Here is a 20712-nt window from a genome sequence, read left to right as displayed (position 1 = left end):
ACAAATGTGTCTGTCTGTCTCTTTCTCTCATCTCTATTTCTCCTTTTAAAAACATTTTATTTTTAATCTTAACTAGGTGAACATGTGTGGGGCAGGGAGGACTGTGCATGTGTGAGTGCAATGCCTGGTGAGTCCAGAGAGGGTACAGCATCTCCCAAAGCTGGAGTTACAGGCAGCTGTGAGCCACCTGCGGCTCTGTCCTCTGCAAGAGCAGTAGACACAGTAACTGCTAAGCCATCTCTCCCGCCCTTCTTGCTCCGTTTTTTTGAAAAGGTCTGGCTATGTAATCCAGGCTAGACCTTAGGCGCCTCCTCTTAGCCTCTGAGTACTGGATTGCACTGAGTGCCACGGTGCCCAGCATTCATGCCTCTTCACTATGGTAGTGGCCAAAAGGCTGAGGCCATCATCTCCACTTCTGCAGGAGGTCAGGGGGCCCCACACTGACCCTGCACTCCCCACACTTGCGAATCATCCTGGCCAGTCCCAGCATTGCAGACTCCGCCCCCCAGCGGAGTCCCACCTTGGTGTTCTCCTCGTAGTTGCGGAGTTCCAGCAGCAGAGTCTGCTTCTTCTGACTCAGCTCTCGGATCAGGTCCTGCTCTACACTCGTGTCCAGGAGGTTCCCCTTCATCTCCGCTGTGCCTGGCAGGTAGCCTCGGACTGAACAGAGGACACCACCCTAAGCACAGCCACGTCTACTTTCGACATTTTGACTTTTCAAGGACTTTTCTTATCCCCATTTACTTTCCCCATCCACTGAGCAGCAGATTAACTGCACATGGCCATCCATCCGGTAATCTCCCTCTACCACACCAGCAATCGCAGAAGAAAAGTTGTCTTTAAATATGACCTCTCCAGTCCGGTCACTTCGAGCATCAACCTGAAAATGAAACAACATCAAAGTCACTTACGCTGCCGTTTTAAAACAACAGCAACAAAAAAGCTAACTCCACAGGTTACATAGTCCAGCCAGGTACGGTGACACACACCCGTAATCCTATCACTTGGGAGGATAGCTACAGGGTCATCCTCAGCTACATTTTATGTTTGAGGCCAGCCTGGACTATGCAAGGCTTTGCCATTCACTCACTCACACACACACACACACACACACACACACACACACACACACACACACACTCGTTTGTTTTTAAGAGTATACCATGAAGCCTGTGGCTTCTCCTATAGACATCCTCAGCTGCTGGGGCCAGAGGGACCAAAGTGTCCTCAACAGAGATGCACTTCGCTCTCTTTCAACAGAAGTTGCCCTTCCCACAATGTTCCTTGTGAAGAACCAGGTCCGCTGAGAGGCACAGGACAAAAGGCGTGGGCTCCCAGGCCCACCTGCCCGGGCCCAGATTCCCCCCTGCCACATGCCGTTTATGAGATCTTAGGAAAGCTTTTTACCGTTCTGTTCAGGTTCACATGGAGATCAATAACAGAACGAGCATGCCAACGGGGCCCGCACGGCAGAGGGCACAGTCCTGGAGCTGTCGGCACAGCCTGGGCCGCAGACACACACACAGAGGTGTACATAAACACCAGCCCTAAAAGCTGCTGTGCGTCTCTGCCTCCAGCAATCAAGATGCTGCAAGTCTGCCCTGAGTTCAAGACCAGCTAAGGCTATATAGTTTGAGGCAAGCCTGGGTTATATAGTAAGACTCTATCTCAAGACGAAAGAAGGTTTACATATGAATCACATCTTTGTGGCAAAATGGCTCAGTGGGAGGTACCAATGACCTCGCGCTAACACCCGAGTCAGGCCCCAGGACCCACATGGTGGAGGAGTGAACTTGAAGGAGTCCTTCAAGCTGCCCTCTGATCTTGACAAGTGTTCCATGGCACACTTGATTCCCCCTTAAATAGATACATATAATTTCTTTAAACTGTACCATTATGATTTGTACACTTAAAAATATATTTACACATAACATTTAAACAACACCAAATTATCCCAATCTTCTACCTTCTAGTAACCTTTTCTTTGAGACAGTCTCACTGGCCCTGACTGTCCTGAAACTCTATGTAGTCCAGGCTGGCCTTGAACTCACAGAGATCTTCCTGCCTCTGCCTTCCAAGTGCTGGGATTAAGAGTGTGTGCCACCATGCACAGTACAACTATACAACCTTTTCAATAACATTATCCTCTCCTCACAAAAACCCCTTGGACTTCTTAGGACTCTTCCCAAAAACAGACAGTTGATCACTTGCAAAGACATCTCAAAAACACTAACGAAGGACGTTCACGTGAAAGGACTGGTCCAGATAACAATGCAGGTGTTAACCAAAGGCCAGGCAGCCAATGCTAGTACCTACGTTTATCTTCTCAGAAATATCCTTCTGGGCAAAACTTTACAACCCAAATACACAGGTTCCCAGCCTAGCCTTCTCTGGAGCACATCCCATTCACTAACTCCACCACGTTATCTATGACACATCATGCCTGCGCTTCACCAGAACTCTCAAACATCATCTCCACCCCGTTAGCTCAGGCTGAGTGAACCTCTTCTTTCCGGTGGAGCCTACCAAGCAGCTCCACAATGTGTGGCAAACAAGAGTGCTCCTTTGCTAACTAAGGAGGACTGCATTTATTTCTGTGACCACTCTACGCTTTTGCTTCTCCGATATGGAAGGAGCAGGTGTCCCTCAACTCAGTAATGGACTTTGACAAAGTCAATGGGCTAGCAGCATTTATTTAGTATCTTTACATGGACATGCGCAGTGGGATCTGTGCATTTTCCTTTGCTTCATTATTTATTTATTTATTTATTTGTTTGTTTGTTTGTTTTTGTTTTTTTTTTTCGAGACAGGATTTCCCTGTGTAGCTTTGTGCCTTTCCTGGAACTCACTTGGTAGCCCAGGCTGGCCTCGAACTCACAGAGATCCGCCTGGCTCTGCCTCCCAAGTGCTGGGATTAAAGGCATGCGCCACCACCGCCCGGCGCTTCATTATTTCTGTCAAGGATGGATAACTGTATAACTTTCTTATGTACACTCTCCAACAGATTCGATAATAAGAAATCCTTAGTTTGAAAACGTTTACTATAAAACTGTAGGTCCTGTCATCGAGGGTAGCTTTTATCCTTGGCTTAGTGAGACAGTCTCATTCTATAGCCAAGGCTAGCCTTGAATTCAGGATCGTCCTTCATCTACCTCGATTGTTTGTTTGTTTGTTTGTTTGTTTTTCGAGACAGGGTTTCTCTGTGTAGTGTTTTTTTTTGTTGTTGTTTTGGGTTTTTTTGGTTTTTTGAGACAGGGTTTCTCTGTGTAGCTTTGTGCCTTTCCTGGAGCTCACTTGGTAGCCCAGGCTGGCCTCGAACTCACAAAGATCCGCCTGGCTCTGCCTCCCGAGTGCTGGGATTAAAGGCGTGCGCCACCACCGCCCGGCTCTGTGTAGTTTTGTTGCCTGTCCTGGATCTCACTCTCTAGACCAGGCTAGCCTCAAACTCACAGAGATCCGCCGGCCTCTGCCTCCCAAGTGCTGGGATTAAAGGCATGCGCCAACACAGCCCGACCTTCATCTACCTCTTAAGTGTGGGAATTATAAGCATATACCACTATGCCTGGCTCTTGGTAGTAACTCCAAATTTTTGACTCAATCATAACAATTTCTATTCCCCAAGAATGTGGTTGGCTAGGATCTTAATGTTTGCTTCTCCCCAAAATTCATACATTGTAACCTCACCTACAAGATGATAGTACAGTGCCACTGGAAGGTACCCTCATGTGTGGGATTAGTGTTCATATAAGACGCCCCCAAAGCCAGGTGTGGGGGTACACACCTAGAATCTTAACTGCTGTTAAGAGGAGGGTTTGGGTGGGCTGGGGGTAAGGGGAGGGGGTGGGAGGGGGAGAACAGGGGAACCCGTGGCTGATATGTAGAACTGAATGTTATTGTAAAATAAAATAAAAGGAAAAAAAAAAAAGAGGAGGGTTTGAAGGCAATGTGGGTTGTACAGTTTCCCAAGCCAGGTTGGGCAACATTAACAGGACCATATCTCAAAAACAGAAAAATAAATAATATTTTTAAAAACATTCCCTACCCTGGGAGATCCTGCAGCTCCTTCTGCTGTGTGAGGTAACAGTAAGAAGACAGCCACCTACAAGGAAGCAACCCTCCCCAGACACCAAACCTACTGCACCTGAATGTTAGAGTCCCCAGCCCCCGAACAAGGGGAAATAAATTCCCACCGCTTACAAGGTACCCAGGCAATGGCATTTGTTACCACAGCCTAACAGAGCAAACATAATCAGCGTATGAACTTTGAAATGTCTGGGTAAGTGATGATAACACAGTCTTCTCTTACAAGTGCCAAGGACAAGTGAGAACTGATTTTTAAGTGACATCCAAGGAAGGCAGAGGCACTAGCCAACAGTGAAGAAGAGCACAGAGAAAAAGGCAGGAATTAGCTGATGGCCTAGGCAGTCCACACTTACAGAGGAGTTAGTACAACAGTACCCATGGAGATCTGGAAGCTAACAAGACAACCTTGACTTGCCAAAACACTAAGAAATTCTGATGTGAAGTTGAAAAAGTAAAGAAAGCAAAAGGATTGTATTTGAAGTTATAGGTGGGAAATCAACATCCTAACATGATTCTTCCTGTTAAATTCTAAGTTTCTGTGCACACAGCTCATTATTAGATTATTAACTTCTTTTTTTAAACTGGCCTACACCTACAGTCAGTTTGATGAATGGATTCTCATGCCTTCACAGAAGAGATTTAGAAAGAAGAGATTTGTCTCCTAAGTATGGCTTACAAGGCTGAAAGGACAAGTCCACCTTGGAAAGACAGACTTAGGTTCTATCTAAGGCACTCAGCCAATGCCAGAAGCAGATGCTAGAGTCACACACACATTCCCTAACATAAACTTACCTTTCCATTGGACCACCCGGTTATCAGCTCACACACGCCGTCAGAGTTAATGTCAAAAGCATGAATGCTCATGGCATGGTTTTTGGACTGAAAAAGAATTCCAATAATTAGTAAAGGAGTCTCTCAGTGTCAGAGATATACAGTCCCTGAACAGGGTGGGGGATGGAGGTGGAGGGCTGGACTGCACTAACTTTAATTCTCCAGTATCGGGCTGTCTTGTCATAAACTCCAACTGTGCCATTGGAAAGGGCATAACCAAACCGGCTGCCGTACATGGGACACAGAGAGGTGATTATCTGCAACAAGAACACACGAGACAGTTGTTCAGTATGGATCAACTCAACTTCACGTGTAACCTTATAAAATCACTCGCTTCTCCAGGCCTGACATGGCCATTGCCTCCTTGAGTATTTACACAAGATCCTCATGACACAGGCCACTAACATTCACTCATGGAAGCAGGGGTAGGGCCCATAAGGAGCACAGGGCCTCTCCTCTCCCTTCCCCAAGTTTATGGAGCTAACAGTCGAGGGGCGGGAGACTTTTCTTTGGTGAAGCTTGTAGCCTCAAAGTCACTGGTTCACTAAGCCAGATTTAAGGGGGCTAGTTTCTTTGGTCCGTCACTGCCCTCTCAATCTTGGGTGAAGAGTCAAGAACCTCCCTGTGGTATCTGTATTTAGATCTGAAAGCCCTTCCGGAACAAGCAGCAGGCAGTTAGGGCACGGGATCCTGAGAGCTGTGAGTGCCCGCTGGAGGGCGAACAGCCCTGAAGCTCAGGCAGCTTCTTCCCACGGTGTCAGGAACTAAGGCGCTCCCCAGGGGCTGCTCAAGGAAGGCTCTGTGTCCAAGCAGACCCCTGTTTTTGAGTCCCTCTCCCCCAAACACTTTGTGAAAGAAACATCACCCGACTTCTATGAATATGGCATCTACCTCATAAATAATCATAAAAACATCAAGCCCAAGATCTCTCTGCTTCACATGGCTAAATGAACCACCTGAACTGTGCCTCACGGTGAATTCTTTCCTTCAAGAAGACAAGCACCAAGAAAAAACGCCAGCCCAGTGGCACTCGAACCCATTGCTGGGGAAAGTGAGAGCAAGACAAACTCCATTTTAAAGAAAACTTCATTTCTAGCTGAACCAAGTTCCAGAGACATAAACACCCAGCTAATACTCCGGTCAAGGTGACCCCTCCCCACCCAGGGTGAGTAGGCTGCTGGCCAAGAAATAGTCATGAAGCTCAAACAAAGGCTTAATCCATCAAAGTCTCCGATAGTACTGGGAGAGTCTCCAACTGTATTTTGTCTTCCATAGTTCTTCTCTTGGCTAAATGTCCCTGTTAACTGAAGTATGACCCTGAAATGCAAAGGCTTGTACCCCCTAGCCTGTGGTTTTTCCCTTTAAAAACCCTTCACTCTGAGAGCTCAGGGCCGTCCTCCTTCACCTGGCTAGCCAGTGTGTTGGACGTGGACCAAGCCCGGGCTTGCTTACTATCAATAAACCCCTTTCTACTTGCATCGGGTATTGGCTGTGGTGATCTTGCTTAGAGGTCTCACAACACGGGCACAACAAAAAGAGTCCTCTTCTCTACCGTCCGCGTCATCTACTTCACAGATGGATAATCAAATTTAAACAAACTCACAAAGTTAGATCAAGCCATGGGGAAATTTTTAAAAAGTCACAGATGTGTAATTAGGAGGAAATGAACCAAGCACACAATAGATGCTGTTACACACATCAACACCAAAGGCTTTACTGACTGACTAGTTAACTTAGACTACAGTTTGTTTCAAGAATCGGCTAGGCGGTGGTGGTGCATGCTTTTAATCCCAGTACTCCAGAGGCAGAGCCAGCCTGGTCTACAGAGCAAGTTCCAGGATAGCCAGGGCTAGGAAACCCTGTCTTGAGAAAATAAACAAACAAACAAAAATTGTAATCCACAACTGACTTTTATCTGCATATTTTTTCTATAATATAATTTATTGTTTGCCTGAGGTAAAAGAATGTACAATCTTTTCCAAACTAAAAGCTCAAACATGCAAACTCATATGGTGCGTATTCACAAACAGAAATGCATACACCACACAGAAACATTTATAGGACTTTCTAAGGACTGAACACACTTTAAAGGGTAGAATGTGATGCTGAACAGGGTTTAATGATCTCTGACCCTACAGACCTATTTCTAATTCTTGCCCCAATACAAAAGATACTAAAAGACAAATTGTGTAAAGCAGAGACTGGTTATGTAATCTCCTTCACACCTACAGTTTTCCACAAACCACACACGTCATTTAACTGAATACAAAGCACTGAGTAGGTTCCAGGGTTACTTAGCCCAAAGCACCCTCCTGTGGTACTTAGTACTGTGTACTGTTAACTGTCGAGCCTGGGTAGACATCTACAGAAGAGCCATCCAACAGCAAACCAAAAGACAGGAAAATGGCTGCAAATGAGCAGTTCTACAGTCTATGTTTCCAGTTAGCTCCAGACTCCCTGTGAGTGCTGGCTGGATATGTCAACTTGACACAAGCTAGATTCGTCTGATAAGTGGGAACCTCCACTGAGAAATTATCTCCATAAGATGGGGCTGTTGGCAAGCTTGTAGGGCATTTTCTTAATTATCAATGGGGGGGGGGGGGCAGCCCACTGTGGGTGGTGTCATCCCTGGGCTGGTGGTCCTGGGTTCTATAAGAAAACAGGCTGAGCAAGCCATGAGGAGGAAGCCAGTAAGCAGCACCCCTCCATGGCCTCTTCATCAGCTCCTTCCTCCGGGTTCCTGACTGTTTGCGTTCTTATCATGGCACCCCTCAATGGACTGTGATGCAGGGGATGGCCAAAGAGACCCCCTCCTCCCCGAGCTGCTTTGGTCATGCTGTTTCATCACAGCAATGGTAACCTAACTAAGACAGCGGATCCTTAGTGAAAGGTTTCCCTTTCTTCCTTTGTGGACAGAGTAGCAACTAGTTCCCTCTGATCCTTGGCTCTATCCCATGGTCCACTCTCCTTTTCTAGGACTCAGGGAAAAGGTGCTTCAAAGAACTCTAGCATCACATCTAATAGTGACAAAACTGGAAATCCAACACTTCCAAAAGATTACCACCCAATAGGAAAAGACTCACTACAAATTAGTACGAAAGAGATGATAAAGTACAACCCAGCCTTGGCAGGTCAGTGAGTGGTGCTTTTTTGGGGGGTGGGGGTCTTGGGGAAAGCTATAAATCCCTCTAAGAATCAAATAAGCTGCTGGAGAGATGATCCAGTGACTAAGGGCACTGGCCTCTCTTCCAGAAGACCCAAGTTCTATTCCCAGCACCCTCACAGTGGCTCATAACCATCTGTAACTCCAGTTCCAGGAGATCCAACATCCTCTTCTGGCCTGTGCAAGCACCAGGCAAGCACATGGTTCACGGACTTACATGTAGGCAAAAGACCCATATACATAAAACAAGTTTTAGCCGGGCGGTGGTGGCGCACGCCTTTAATCCCAGCACTCGGGAGGCAGAGACAGGCGGATCTTTGTGAGTTCGAGGCCAGCCTGGGCTACCAAGTGAGTTCCAGGAAAGGCGCAAAGCTACACAGAGAAACCCTGTCTCGAAAAACCAAAAATAAAAAAAATAAAACAAGTTTTAAAAAATCCAGAAAAACCAGGTATGGTGGCTTACATCTGTAATCTCAACACTTGGGAGGCTGAGTCAGGAGAATCCATGAATTCAAAGTCAACCTGGGCTACTCACGTTCTGGGCCAGCCTTGGTTATTACAGAGTGAAACTCTGTCTCAGAAGACAAAACAACAAGAATCCAGTGGCAGCAAGGCCCCACCTTCTGGAAAAACTCACATAAGCACATTCTCATGAACTGGGTCCCCGGTGCCTCTACACACACACACTTTTACACTATTGCTTTTTGCACTCATTTCTCACCTTCACCTCTCTGTCCACAAGTGTAATTTCACATTATAAGAAGTCTGGGCCAGGCATGGTGGTGCACACCTGTAGTCCCACCATTCAACTGTGGGAACAGTCAGGCCTACATGAGACTCAGAAAAAAACAAAAACGTGGGGTCATGGTAGCACACGGATACCTGTGAATTTGAGGCCAGTCTTGTCTACATCGAATTCCAGGCCAGCCAGAACTACATAGTCAGAACTTGTCAGTTATAACAACAATTATGAGTAAATAATAAAAAATGTAAGTTTTTCTCCTGAAGACTGTGGGCTGTGGTGTTCCTGAGTGCACTGCTGTCCTACCCAGTCCAAGGTCACCATTCTGCACCCTTGACTTCTCTAGCAGCCCGAGGTCACCAATCTGAAGTAGCAGTTCCTACCTCTGTTTCTGTCATTTCCGCCACAATCTCATCCTCTTTAAAAACCCGGATGTCAAAATCTTCAGATCCAACAAGAAGCTGAAAAAGGGAAGAGAGGGTCACAGGATCATAATCTAATGTGTAAACCCAGCAAAGTTTCATAAATTAAAAACAAAAGCCATCCCTTTGCAGCTATTGCTACCCACCAGTTCCAGCCTTCTAGAAATCCAGTGCTCAGGGGGAGGGGGGATGTAACTGATTTTGGTAGGGAGAGAAAAAGCCACAGCCAGTCCCACAGTGCAGGGCAAGCCTGCCAGGACAAGTGCCTTCCTGAGGCAGCAGCGCCCCCTGCTGCTGATGGAAGCCTGCTGTGCTCAGACTGGGTTCCTGAGCACGGGTGCTCCCGCTGGGTGCTCCCGCTGTGTGCTCCCGCTGCGTGCTCCATGCTGTGTCAGAACTGCCTTGCCCTCAGAGACTGTAAACACAAGAATGTACCATCTGTCCAGGAGCACCCATCCATGCCACACAGACTGATAAATGACTTATTTCTAGAAACAGAATGCTGCCATTTTCCTGAGGTAAAATTGGACTGTGGGGGCACATGTTGTGTCAAAATAACACCAGGAAAACCAGGCCTGAGAGCTCACTGGCCCTACCAGCCTGAGGAAAGGGTGCAGCTCCTTCACCTGGACCCCACAAAGAGGTGGGTACTTAACACTGCCACGGTGCAGTGACCTGTCACGTTCCTGATGGTCTGGGGGCCTTCAGCTTAGCTGAGTCCCTGACATGATGCGGTCTACTCAATCTGCCATCTGCCCGTCCATCCCCCAGCCCTGGTCCTGACCATCACTCCTCTGCAGCTGTACTCCGACTCTACAGCGGACAGACAGACAGACAAGCAGGCAGCACAGGGGTAGCAGCTGCTGCAGAAGTTCCTGCATCGGACCTCAGCTCCCCAGGGCATGGTGGAGACTATGTGACTCTGTTACCTCCCCTGCCTCTCGAGCCCTTAGCCCTGTGTGGCCACACCGTAACCTGCGTGTATACACACACAGGCAGACTTCTGGTTACTCTGTGCTGTCCAGTGTGTGAGCTGAGAGCAACATTAGCAAGTACGACTGTAATCAAAGAAGTCTGCTTGCTTCAGGCAGGGCCAGCCAGGAAAGAATGACCACCTGAAAAAACCCTGGCACCCTGTGAATTTATTGATCTCTAATGAATTCTGGAATTGTGGAAAGACACAAACACATTTTTGTCTATGTTCCTGACATAGTATGCTCAAGACAGAGCCCTGTCTCAAACACCACGGAAAGTGGGCTACGTTAGGACACAGTAGACACTGTACACATACCAGCTTCTCAAGGATCTGAGTTCTAGGGTGATTTCTTATATTAATACAGAATTATCAGAATAATGTCAAAAGAAATAATTTTGTCAGCCTTCTCTCTTCCTATGTCTCAGAGACAGAGACAGAGACAGTGAGAGGAGGAAGAAGAGGAGGAGCAGAGATGAAGGAGAAAAGAGAGGGAAGGAGGGGGCAAGGGCCAGGGGAGAGAGACCAGTGAGCTCATATGTAAAAACAGCCAGGAGAAGCTAATGTCACTGTGGGAAGAAAACATATTCAGCTGCACAGAGCACTGACGGCCACTTCGCCTCCCACCTCTGTCTTCCCATCACCATCAAAGTCACACAAAGCCAGGGAATGAACATTGTCTCCAGTAACCTGAAAATAAAACACAAAGTCATTAATAAACCATCCTTTTTCATTTAATCCAAAAAATATCAGCTCATGAAGGGAAGTGAGTTCTCAATACTACCTACAGTTAATATACATATTATCCTGCTTTTAAAAATTATTCTTTTTGTGTGTACATATACGTGTACATATTCTATATTCTTGTGTGGGCATGGGTGTATATGTATATGCATATGCATATGCGTGTGCGTGTGCATGTGTGTATATGTATGTGTATGTGTGTATGTGTATGTATATGTGTATGTATATGTGTATGTATGTGTATATGTATATATGTGTGTGTGTATGTGTATGTGTATATGTATATGTGTATGTATATGTATATATATGTGTATGCCTAGGGATATCACAACAACCTCAGGTGTCACCCTCTATCCACTTCCTTTGAGACAGGGTCTCTCACTGGCCTGTAGTTCCCAACTGGATTAGACTGGGTGGGAAACCAGTAAACTCCAGGAATCCTCCTGTCTCCACCTTCCCAGTGCTGAGACACAGGTTCAGGCAGCCAAACTCACCATTTTTATGTGGGTTCTGAAGACTGACCTCAGGTCTTGCCTGAGGAGGGTACTCTAACAATGGAGCCATCTCCCCAGCCCTATCAGTCCGTTCAGTTTTTTGAAAGCATTATTCAATGCAATCAGTGGTTAAAAAACATATAGAGAGGGCTGGAGAGATGGCTCAGAGGTTAAGAGCACTGACTGCTCTTCCAGAGGTCCTGAGTTTAATTCCCAGCACCCACATGGTAGCTCACAACCATCTGTAATGAGATTTGGCTCCCTCTTCTGTGTACATAATAAATAAATCTTTTTTTAAAAAATCTAGAGAAAATTAAAAGTGGAAATGCTTAAAAGTATCAAAATGTTTAGTTCTTCATACCGTCCAAAAGAGATCATTTCCTTCATGATCAAAACCCTGAAGAGCACAATTGCCACCGATGATTGCAAGAGGAGGAGTGATGTCTCCCAGTGTCCCCAGCACAATGGCATTTGCCCCATCTGCTACCTAGGAAGGAAAAGACAGGACACAGTGACGCACAGGAACATTGAGGGGGAAGTTACCAGTGTTTCCTCTAGATACTCAACGGACTCTGCCCTCGCCTCCTAAGGGCCATCCAGGCTTCTCTGGGCCCACACTGTGACTCGGGCAGAACAAGCAGAATCCAGCACATGGAGAGCCCAGCTCCCATGCCAAGCTGCTCTCCAGGACTTCTGATCCTGGGGTTCTGGTCATCTCCCGATGACCAAGGCACGCACCTTTAAATACCCAAGTTCTGAAATAAATTTACCTCTTTTAGATAGAAATCTTTTTGTGCCACCATACACAGCACTATATAATCTTTAAGTATGAAACATTCAAATATGTGTGAGTGTGTGTGTGTAGGGAAATAGATCATAAATTACATATATATAATTGTACATAAAGAAAAGATTGGTTATCATGAAAAGAAAATAGGTAGGAAATAGAAAGGCTAGTGGATTACATGCAAAAAAATTGAATTGGCTACTAACTGAGAAAAAAGGGAGCAGCTGGAGGGCAGATGGGGAGCTGAGTGGGAAGGACAGCAATTGAGAGCATGCAGGATGAAACCCAGTACATTGTATGCTAACCTAAAAGATTTTAAAGAAATATATGTGTATGGAATATTATTTTAACGATGTAAAGATGTGTTACATTAGTTTATGCTGAATTATTTTAAGATGTGCTGCATTTGTTCCACCTTGCCTGCATAAGGCACCTGATTGGTCTAATCAAAAGCTGAACGGCCAATGGCTGGGCAGGAGAGGGATAGGTGGGGCTGGTGGACAGAGAGAATAAATAGGAGGAGAACAAGAGAGTTAGGCAGCCGCCAGACAGAAGAGTAGGACATACAGAATGAAAGAAAGGAAAAAAAGCCCTAGGCAAAACATAGATGATGAGACACAGGTTAATTTAAGTTAAAGAAAAAAAGCTAGCCAGAAATGAGCATAATCTAAAGCTGAGCATTCATAACTAATATTAAGTCTCCATGTCTTTATTTGGGAGCTGATTGGTGGCCCAAAAGAAAGCTTGTAACATATATATATGTGTGTGTAAAAAGACAGCACTCATAAATTTAAATTGCCAAAAGACCAGCCAATCAAAACATAAAGTTTGATGTTAAATATTAAGTAGTCAGGATTGCACCTGTAGTCTCAGCTAAGCACAGAGTTGAGGCAGGAGGATTGCCTGAGCTCTGGAGTTTGAGATCAGCAAACACATCAAGACCCTGTCTCAAAGAACAACAACAGATAGATAAATAGCTAAATAGCTAGATAGCTAGATAGCTAGACAGATAGATAGACAGATAGATAGATAGAACATAATATGTAATAATGAATTGGGAAAATGAATTAATAAATACACCAAACTTAATTTTCTGCTAATAAATGGCAAGTAAGAAAATAATGAACAATAAACTCAGTAGAAAGGAAGCATAAATAAACAGCCAATGGTATTCATTTCCCCCTCTTACATAAGCAGTGGTTAAAAAAAAATCCACGCCTGCTGAGGTACTCTCATAATCTAACAGGGAGGTAGGAAAACAAGAGTCCCCTAGGGAGCAATTTAACAATAACTATCAAACATGTATTTAGCTTAGTGGTGCTGGGATATAATCCCTGACGACAGCCTGCAAGCTTGAGGTCAACTGGGCTCATGGGGGTTTATCTGACTTACAGCTTACAGTCCATCATCAGGGGAAACCAAGGCAGGAACCCGGATGTAGGACATGGAGGGGTGTGGCCTGCTGGCTTGCTCCCCATGGCTTGCTCATCCTGCTTTCTTATATAGCCCAGGACCAACAGCCCAGGGGTGGCACTGCCCACAGTGGGCTGGGCCCTCCCACATCAGTCCTTAAACAGGAAAATGCCCCCACAGGCTTGCCTACAGGCCAGTCTAATGTGGGCATTTTCTTATTTGAGGTCCCCTCTTTCCAGATAACCCTAGCTTGTGTCAAGATGACAAAAAACTAGCTGGCATCTTTGGCTACTTCATGAGTTCAAGGCCAGCCTGGGCAACTTGGTGAGACTCTTATCTCAAAAATAAACAAGAGAAAAAGGAAGAAGAAGAAGTGGGAAAGAAAGAAGAGGAGGAGGAGAAAGGCCTTTGGCTTCACAATTACACTTCTGGCTTTTAATTTTTTAAAGATTAATTGATTTTGTTTATGTGTATTTGTCCGTATAAGTGCATTGTGGAGTCTGCAGAAGCCAGAAGGCTGTAGCTCCAGTTCCAGGAGATCCAACACCCTCTTCTGGCACCCAAGGGCACCAGGCATGCAAGTGATGCACAGACATACATACACTACACCCATACACATAAAATAATAACAACAACTTTTAAAGAAAGCTAGCTAAGCATGAGCTCATGAGAGCCAGAAAGCAGCCTTTCTCCGGAACTCCTGCCCTGACTTCATGCAACAGTGTAACCTGTAAGCTGAAATAAGCCCTTTCCTCCCCTAAATTGCTTCTGGTCATGGTGCTTATCAGGAGCAACAGAATGACACAAAAACACACAGTAGCCAGCAGTGGTGTGTATACCTTTAATTCCAGGAGGCAGAGGCAGGTGGATCTCTGTGAGTTCAAGGCCAGCCTGATCTACAGAGTGAGATCCAGGACAGCCAGGGCTACACAGAGAAGCCCTTTCTTAAACAACAACAAAAAAAGAATACACAGTAATTTCAAATAAAGACATTAACAGTATATTACCAAATTAAAAGGGCTTTGGGGGGTTTTGTTTTGTTGAAACAGCATCTTGCTTTATAGCCCAGGCTGGCCTTAAACTTACTATATAGTCCATGCTAGCTTAAAATCCACAATCCTCCTCACTCAGCTCTTAAGTGCCAGAATTACAAACTTACACTACCTACGCCTGGCTGTAAAGGACACCCAAAATAGCCAGGGAGCAGACTGTCCATTAACTCATAGATAGATAGGTAGATAGATAGATAGATAGATAGATAGATAGATAGATAGATAGATAGACAGATAGATGAAATCCAGGGAGCAGAATGTTCATTAACTCGGATGGATGGATGGATGGATGGATGGATGGATGGATGGATGGATGGATGAATCCAGAGAGCAGACTGCCCATTAACTCACAAACAAACAATAAGTGGAATCCGGATATGCATATAACGGCACATTATTCTACCATACCAAGGAGTGAAGAAACACTAACACACGGCACAAAGTGGGCTAGCCTGGGAAACATGCTGGGAAAAACAAGCCAATCACAAACCCACAGACATGGTTCCGCACTCAAGAAAACAGACTGCTGCTGTCTAAGGCCAGAAGCTAAGGGGAAACAGGGTGCCTGTTTTGGGGTATGGAGGGTTTTCTGAGTTGATAAAAATGTTTAAAACTGATTGTAGCAAATGTTCCAAAACTCTGAAAAGTTCCAAACTAATTAATAGGGACTTTAGATGAATTGTATAGTATCTTAATTATATGTTAATACAGGACACATAAAAGCCTAAATGTATGTATATACTATGATTCCTTTTTATAAGGAACGAGCTGAGGACCATGGACAATTGCTGGCTGCTGGGGAGGGAAGGCCACTTCTCTTTGGGGTATGGCCACTGGTGGGTGTCCCAGTGGATGGCCCCACACCAACGCACATATTCACAGCACTAACTGGATTCCGTGTGTCATTTAAACAACAGAGGACCAAAAAAAATAGAGGATATGAAGTTGGGTGGTGGGGCCAGAGCAGAGCAGAAAGTGGCTAAGAGGAGGGAGACGTGCTGTGGATCCAGAGGGGAGCAGTCAGTGGATATGATCAAAATACATTGTATAAATGTAGACATTTTTCAAAAAATAAATAAAAAGTATTTTTTTTCTTTTTAAAGATTTATTTATTGTGTATACAGTGTTCTGTCTGCATGTATCCCTGCAGGCCAGAAGAGGGCACCAGATCTCATTAGGTGGTTGTGAGCCACCATGTGGTTGCTGGGAATTGAACTCAGGACCTCTGGAAGAACAGTCAGTGCTCTTAACCTCTGAGCCATCTCTCCAGCCCCAATAAAAAGTATTTTTAAAAGAACTTTTTAAAAATTGTACTCATATATACTAACTAAAATGAATGAACAAAGTGTGTAACCAGGCACAGCTGGTCTATGTCTGTAATCCCAGCACTCAGGAGACTGAAGACCTAATCTCAACACACACACACACACACACACACACACACACACACACACACACACACACACACACACACACACACCTAGGTGGATAAATTCAAATGCTGTTTGTTTATAGGAGATTCTTTTGAAAAACTATTTCTTCCCTATCTTTCCTATAATAAATACAGACAGCTCAGTGTTAAAGCTGCAGACACATGGAGACGGCAGGCTGCAGGGAGGCCTCCAACAAGCTGTGGTGCTTAACGCAAAGAAACCAGAGGGCTGTCTGACAGACAGGGTGTCACAGAGACACATGCTAGAGACACTCCCAACTGTCACCAAATGTGTGACAACCATAACCGGACAAGTAGGCTACATGTGCACAAACCGGGGTGAAGGTGAGCTCCCACTGTCACCACAAAGACAACACTGCAGCAAACAGCTTCAATCCAAGTGACGAGGGCCGGGGACAGCAGCCCAGAGGTGGAGCACTTAACCGGTGCGCACAGCAGCCCAGAGGTGGAGCACTTAACCCGTGTGCACAGCAGCCCAGAGGTGGAGCACTTAACCCGTGTGCACAGCAGCCCAGAGGTGGAGCACTTAACCCGTGTGCACAGCAGCCCAGATGTGGAGCACTTAACCGGTGCGCACAGCCCAGGCTCTGAGCTCAGTGCCCAACACCACCAATCAACAAAAACCTCCTGTCTGACAAAAACCAAACCAAACCATGGGCATTGATGGGTTGGAGGGGGTGTACTTGCCTCTCTGTAGAACAAATCTGAATTGTTGTAGATATCATAAGCCAAAAGACTGGTCTGTGTTCCCACTAAAAGAGCATCACAGCCAAGCTCAGGGTTCAAGACTCCCGCAGCCAGGCAGCTCACTGTCTGGTTAATGTTGAGGAGCGAAACGTCGGACTCCAGGGGGCTCTGGAAGACTCTGGATGCATTGAAATGCTGGCTCCGTGTGTGAGGATTATGAATAAAAATCTGAAAAACACAAAGTCATATTCCCTTAAGACATCCAAAAATGCCAAATTCACATAGTATGTTTTTAAAAATTGGTTTAGTTGATTCCAACAATAACAAGAAGTCACCTTAATCTATAAAGCTTATGATACTCATACAAGGCCAGGCCTGGTAGTTCATGCCCTTAATTCCAGCAGAAGAGGTGGGAGGCAGAGGCAGGTGGATTTCTGTGAGTTCGAGGCCAGCCTGGTCTACAGAGTGAGTTCCAGTACAGCCAGGACTCAGAGAGAGAAGAGACCCTGTCTCAGAAGACAAAGAGAAGATATTCACACTCAGTTCTGTTGGTAGCCAGCTTCCATCCTTGGTGAATTATGGAAGTCCCAGGGTTCTTAGACCTGTCGTGAAAGTGCACAGGGAGCTCCAGCTACTGCTTATGAGGGCTGCACGCATGCTCCCCACCAGCAGGATGCAAATGGGTCAGAGGGCTGCACACATGCTCCCCACCAGCAGGATGCAAATGGTTCAGAGGGCTGCATGCATGCTCCCCACCAGCAGGATGCAAAAGGTTCAGAGGGCTGCACGCATGCTCCCCACCAGCAGGATGCAAATGGGTCAGAGGGCTGCACACATGCTCCCCACCAGCAGGATGCAAATGGTTCAGAGGGCTGCACGCATGCTCCCCACCAGCAGGATGCAAATGGTTCAGAGGGCTGCATGCATGCTCCCCACCAGCAGGATGCAAATGGTTCAGAGGGCTGCATGCATGCTCCCCACCAGCAGGATGCAAATGGGTCAGAGGCATCCATCTTTGCTAGTGTTAAGCACAGGAAGCTGGTAACCAGCTTCAGAGCTGGTACAATACAGCACGTGATCACAGGAATCAGAAAAGCACTTCCCACAGTACCTTCCACACACCAGTCCCTACCAATCTCCCTTCCTAGCTCCTAGAATAGTCCATCGGTTTAATGTGCTTTACAAACTTAAAACACATCATTTAAATCAAATTCTTGAAGATTGTTTCATAATCTTCACTAGTAAGACCAAGAATTCAAATTAGTCCCAAAGACAGAAATTCAACAGTTTTGATTATCATAAATTTGATCATCTGAGTGACTTCATTCATCATTCAACTTCCCTGAGCTTCACCTGTGGAAATGAAGCTTACATCAGAAAATGAATTCTCACTGTTCCCGAGACAGAGAACCGGCTGTGGGGTGGAGTGTCTTAAATATCAGAATGGCCTATGGCTTCTAAAGAGCTACCAAGCAAGGGGGTCTACAGCCTGACGGTGGGACTTCATTGCAGAAACTGCCGAAGGTTTTACTTTTACTAACGTGTATGTCTCTGTGCCTGTCTGTACAAATGTGTATGGGCACCAGCTGAGGCCAAAAGAATGTATTAGATCCCCTAGAGCTGGAGCTACAGGGGTTATGAGCTGACGATATGGGTATTGGGAACCAAACTCTAGTCCTCTGTAAGAACAGTAAAATTATTAACCCCAGAGCCACCTCTCCAGCTCCCTCTCACTGAGAAAATTTTTATTATCTTTAAAAAAGAAAGAGGGGCTGGAGAGGTGGCTCAGAGGTTAAGAGCACTGGCTGCTCTTCCAAAGGTTCTGAGTTCAATTCCCAGCAACCACATGGTAGCTCACAACCATCTGTAATGAGATCTGGTGCCCTCTTCTGGCCTGTAGGCATACTGTATACATAATAAATAAATAAATAAATAAATAAATAAATAAATAAATAAATAAATAAATAAATAAATAAATGAAAAAAGAAAGAGAAAAAACCCACCAACTTTAAGGGATCATCATGCCAGAAGAATGAAAAACACTAAATTGGAAATTCCTGGGCCCTAATTTTAAATATTTCATTACTTTAGTATAAAGACAGTATTAATTTTAAGCTACTGCCTACACAAATTAGTTTAAGAAAAAAAAATACAGATTTTTGTGAGTCTGAGGCCAGCCTGGGCTACCAAGTGAGTTCCAGGAAAGGCGCAAAGCTACACAGAGAAACCCTGTCTCGAAAAAACCAAATATATATATGAAAAAAATGAGGCCAGCAAGAAAGCCCAGCAGGAAGGGAGCTCACCACCACGCCTGCATTCGATCACAAGGACCCACATGGCGGGAGAGAAGTGACTTCCTCTGACCTCCACACACACTGTAGCACTGCACACATCATACACACACACACACACACACACACACACACACACACACACACACACACACATTAATTTAAAATATATTCAAAAGAACTAACCAGAAAACATGAAGAAAATGTGTGCAGCATTTGAATATTGTTTAATGTTCTCATTTGTGTGATATTAATTGCACTTGACTTCTATGGGGTCAGAAGGATTAAGGCCCTGATTGTAAGTGACAGGGCTCAATCAAGAGGCCTGGTACCCAGACCAGGAATGGCATGAATCACCACATCATATTCATTTTGTAATAGCTCTGAACAAAGGAATTCCTAAAGTCTTCTAGAAATTAGACACTGAGAAAAAAAACAGAAGGGAAGTAACTCGTGCACCCCAGAGTCTGGAATGAGAGTCAAGTTTTTGCCAAAAGCAACATGAAACCCCGGAGTCAGACTGCTCCTGGTCTCATCTGCATGGAAAGAGTCCCGAGGGAGGCTTCCTGTCCCTTCAACTGCATGATGAACAGACATTTCCTTCCAAAGGAATGGCTGTAGGTGACAGAGCATTGTCCTAGCTGAGACACTGGTGATCTAAGTCAACTGATTCCCCAGATCTATAAAGAGAGATAAAAGGTGCCCAAGAAAAAAACACCAATGTTTATAACATTAAGCAAGGTGACCCAAACTCAGAAAGACTGCATGTTCTCCCTCATATGTAGATCCCAACTTGCAATGTATATATGTAAACAGGTATAAGTGGGGTGTAGTCTAAAATTTAGAAAGGAGACCAACAGAGAATAATATCAGATGATAAGGAAGAACAGAATGCAGGCAAAAAAAAAAACAGTCTCGTGTGTGTGTGTGTGTGTGTGTGTGTGTGTGTGTGTGTGTGTGTGTGTGTGTGTGAGAGAGAGAGAGAGAGAGAGAGAGAGAGAGAGAGAGAGAGAGAGAGAGAGGTGGACCTGTGAATTCATTTTTCTAAGAGAGAGAGAGAGAGGTGGACCTGTGAATTCATTTTTCTAAGAGAGAGAGAGAGAGGTGGACCTGTGAATTCATTTTTCTGTGTACTGAAAAGCAAGAACCATTTTTACATTGCAAAAGAATCCAACATGTGTTCGTCCTTTGAGGCCAGGACTGGGCTTGCTTTGAACTCCACTGCCATTAGTACAGTAGGAACAAGACATAACTAGTCACTGAATACATCTGTTGCAATGACCCATCTAGAAATCCTTTTCTGTTGGATTTTCCCTTTTATGTCTATTTAAAGGTATACCAAAACCATTCTGTTAGAGTGCTATTTAATATGTAACCTGTATTATTATACATAAAATATGTTTTAAAAAACCCAAAGAAACTTCTTTCTAAAGTATCCTTGTTAGAACTAATGTTAAGACCCTACCTTTGAAGACAACACTTACATATGTCATCAAACACAGAGAAGTCAAGCTGATGCCCAATGAGAGGCTTCACCCCTACTGACCTGCATTCATGGAACGGGAAAGTATTCTGCA

At 45.1% G+C, this 20712-nt stretch overlaps 1 protein-coding gene across 4 annotated transcripts in view; it reads right to left on the bottom strand.

Moving 5' to 3' along the window:
• Bbs2 (Bardet-Biedl syndrome 2) overlaps positions 1–20712 on the bottom strand; it is a 41059-nt gene that overhangs the window by 14955 nt on the left and 5392 nt on the right. For 2 of the 4 annotated variants that reach the window (XM_076571689.1, XM_076571691.1), the window contains exons 2-9: positions 16845–17072; positions 11814–11939; positions 10842–10904; positions 9203–9280; positions 5067–5171; positions 4876–4962; positions 745–880; positions 521–660 (exon numbers count right to left, since the gene is read on the bottom strand). In XM_076571689.1, the coding sequence (XP_076427804.1) occupies positions 521–660; positions 745–880; positions 4876–4962; positions 5067–5171; positions 9203–9280; positions 10842–10904; positions 11814–11939; positions 16845–17072 (963 nt within the window). Of the gene's footprint in view, positions 1–520; positions 661–744; positions 881–4875; positions 4963–5066; positions 5172–9202; positions 9281–10841; positions 10905–11813; positions 11940–16840; positions 17073–20712 lie in introns of all 4 variants that reach the window. The other 2 variants (XM_076571692.1, XM_076571690.1) reach the window with 1 other exon arrangement.

Source organism: Peromyscus maniculatus, chromosome 5, assembly GCF_049852395.1.
Source record: "Peromyscus maniculatus bairdii isolate BWxNUB_F1_BW_parent chromosome 5, HU_Pman_BW_mat_3.1, whole genome shotgun sequence".
Classification (NCBI taxonomy): domain Eukaryota; kingdom Metazoa; phylum Chordata; class Mammalia; order Rodentia; family Cricetidae; genus Peromyscus; species Peromyscus maniculatus.
Note: the sequence above shows the minus strand (reverse complement) of the source record. Positions and strands in the feature narration are given on the sequence as shown.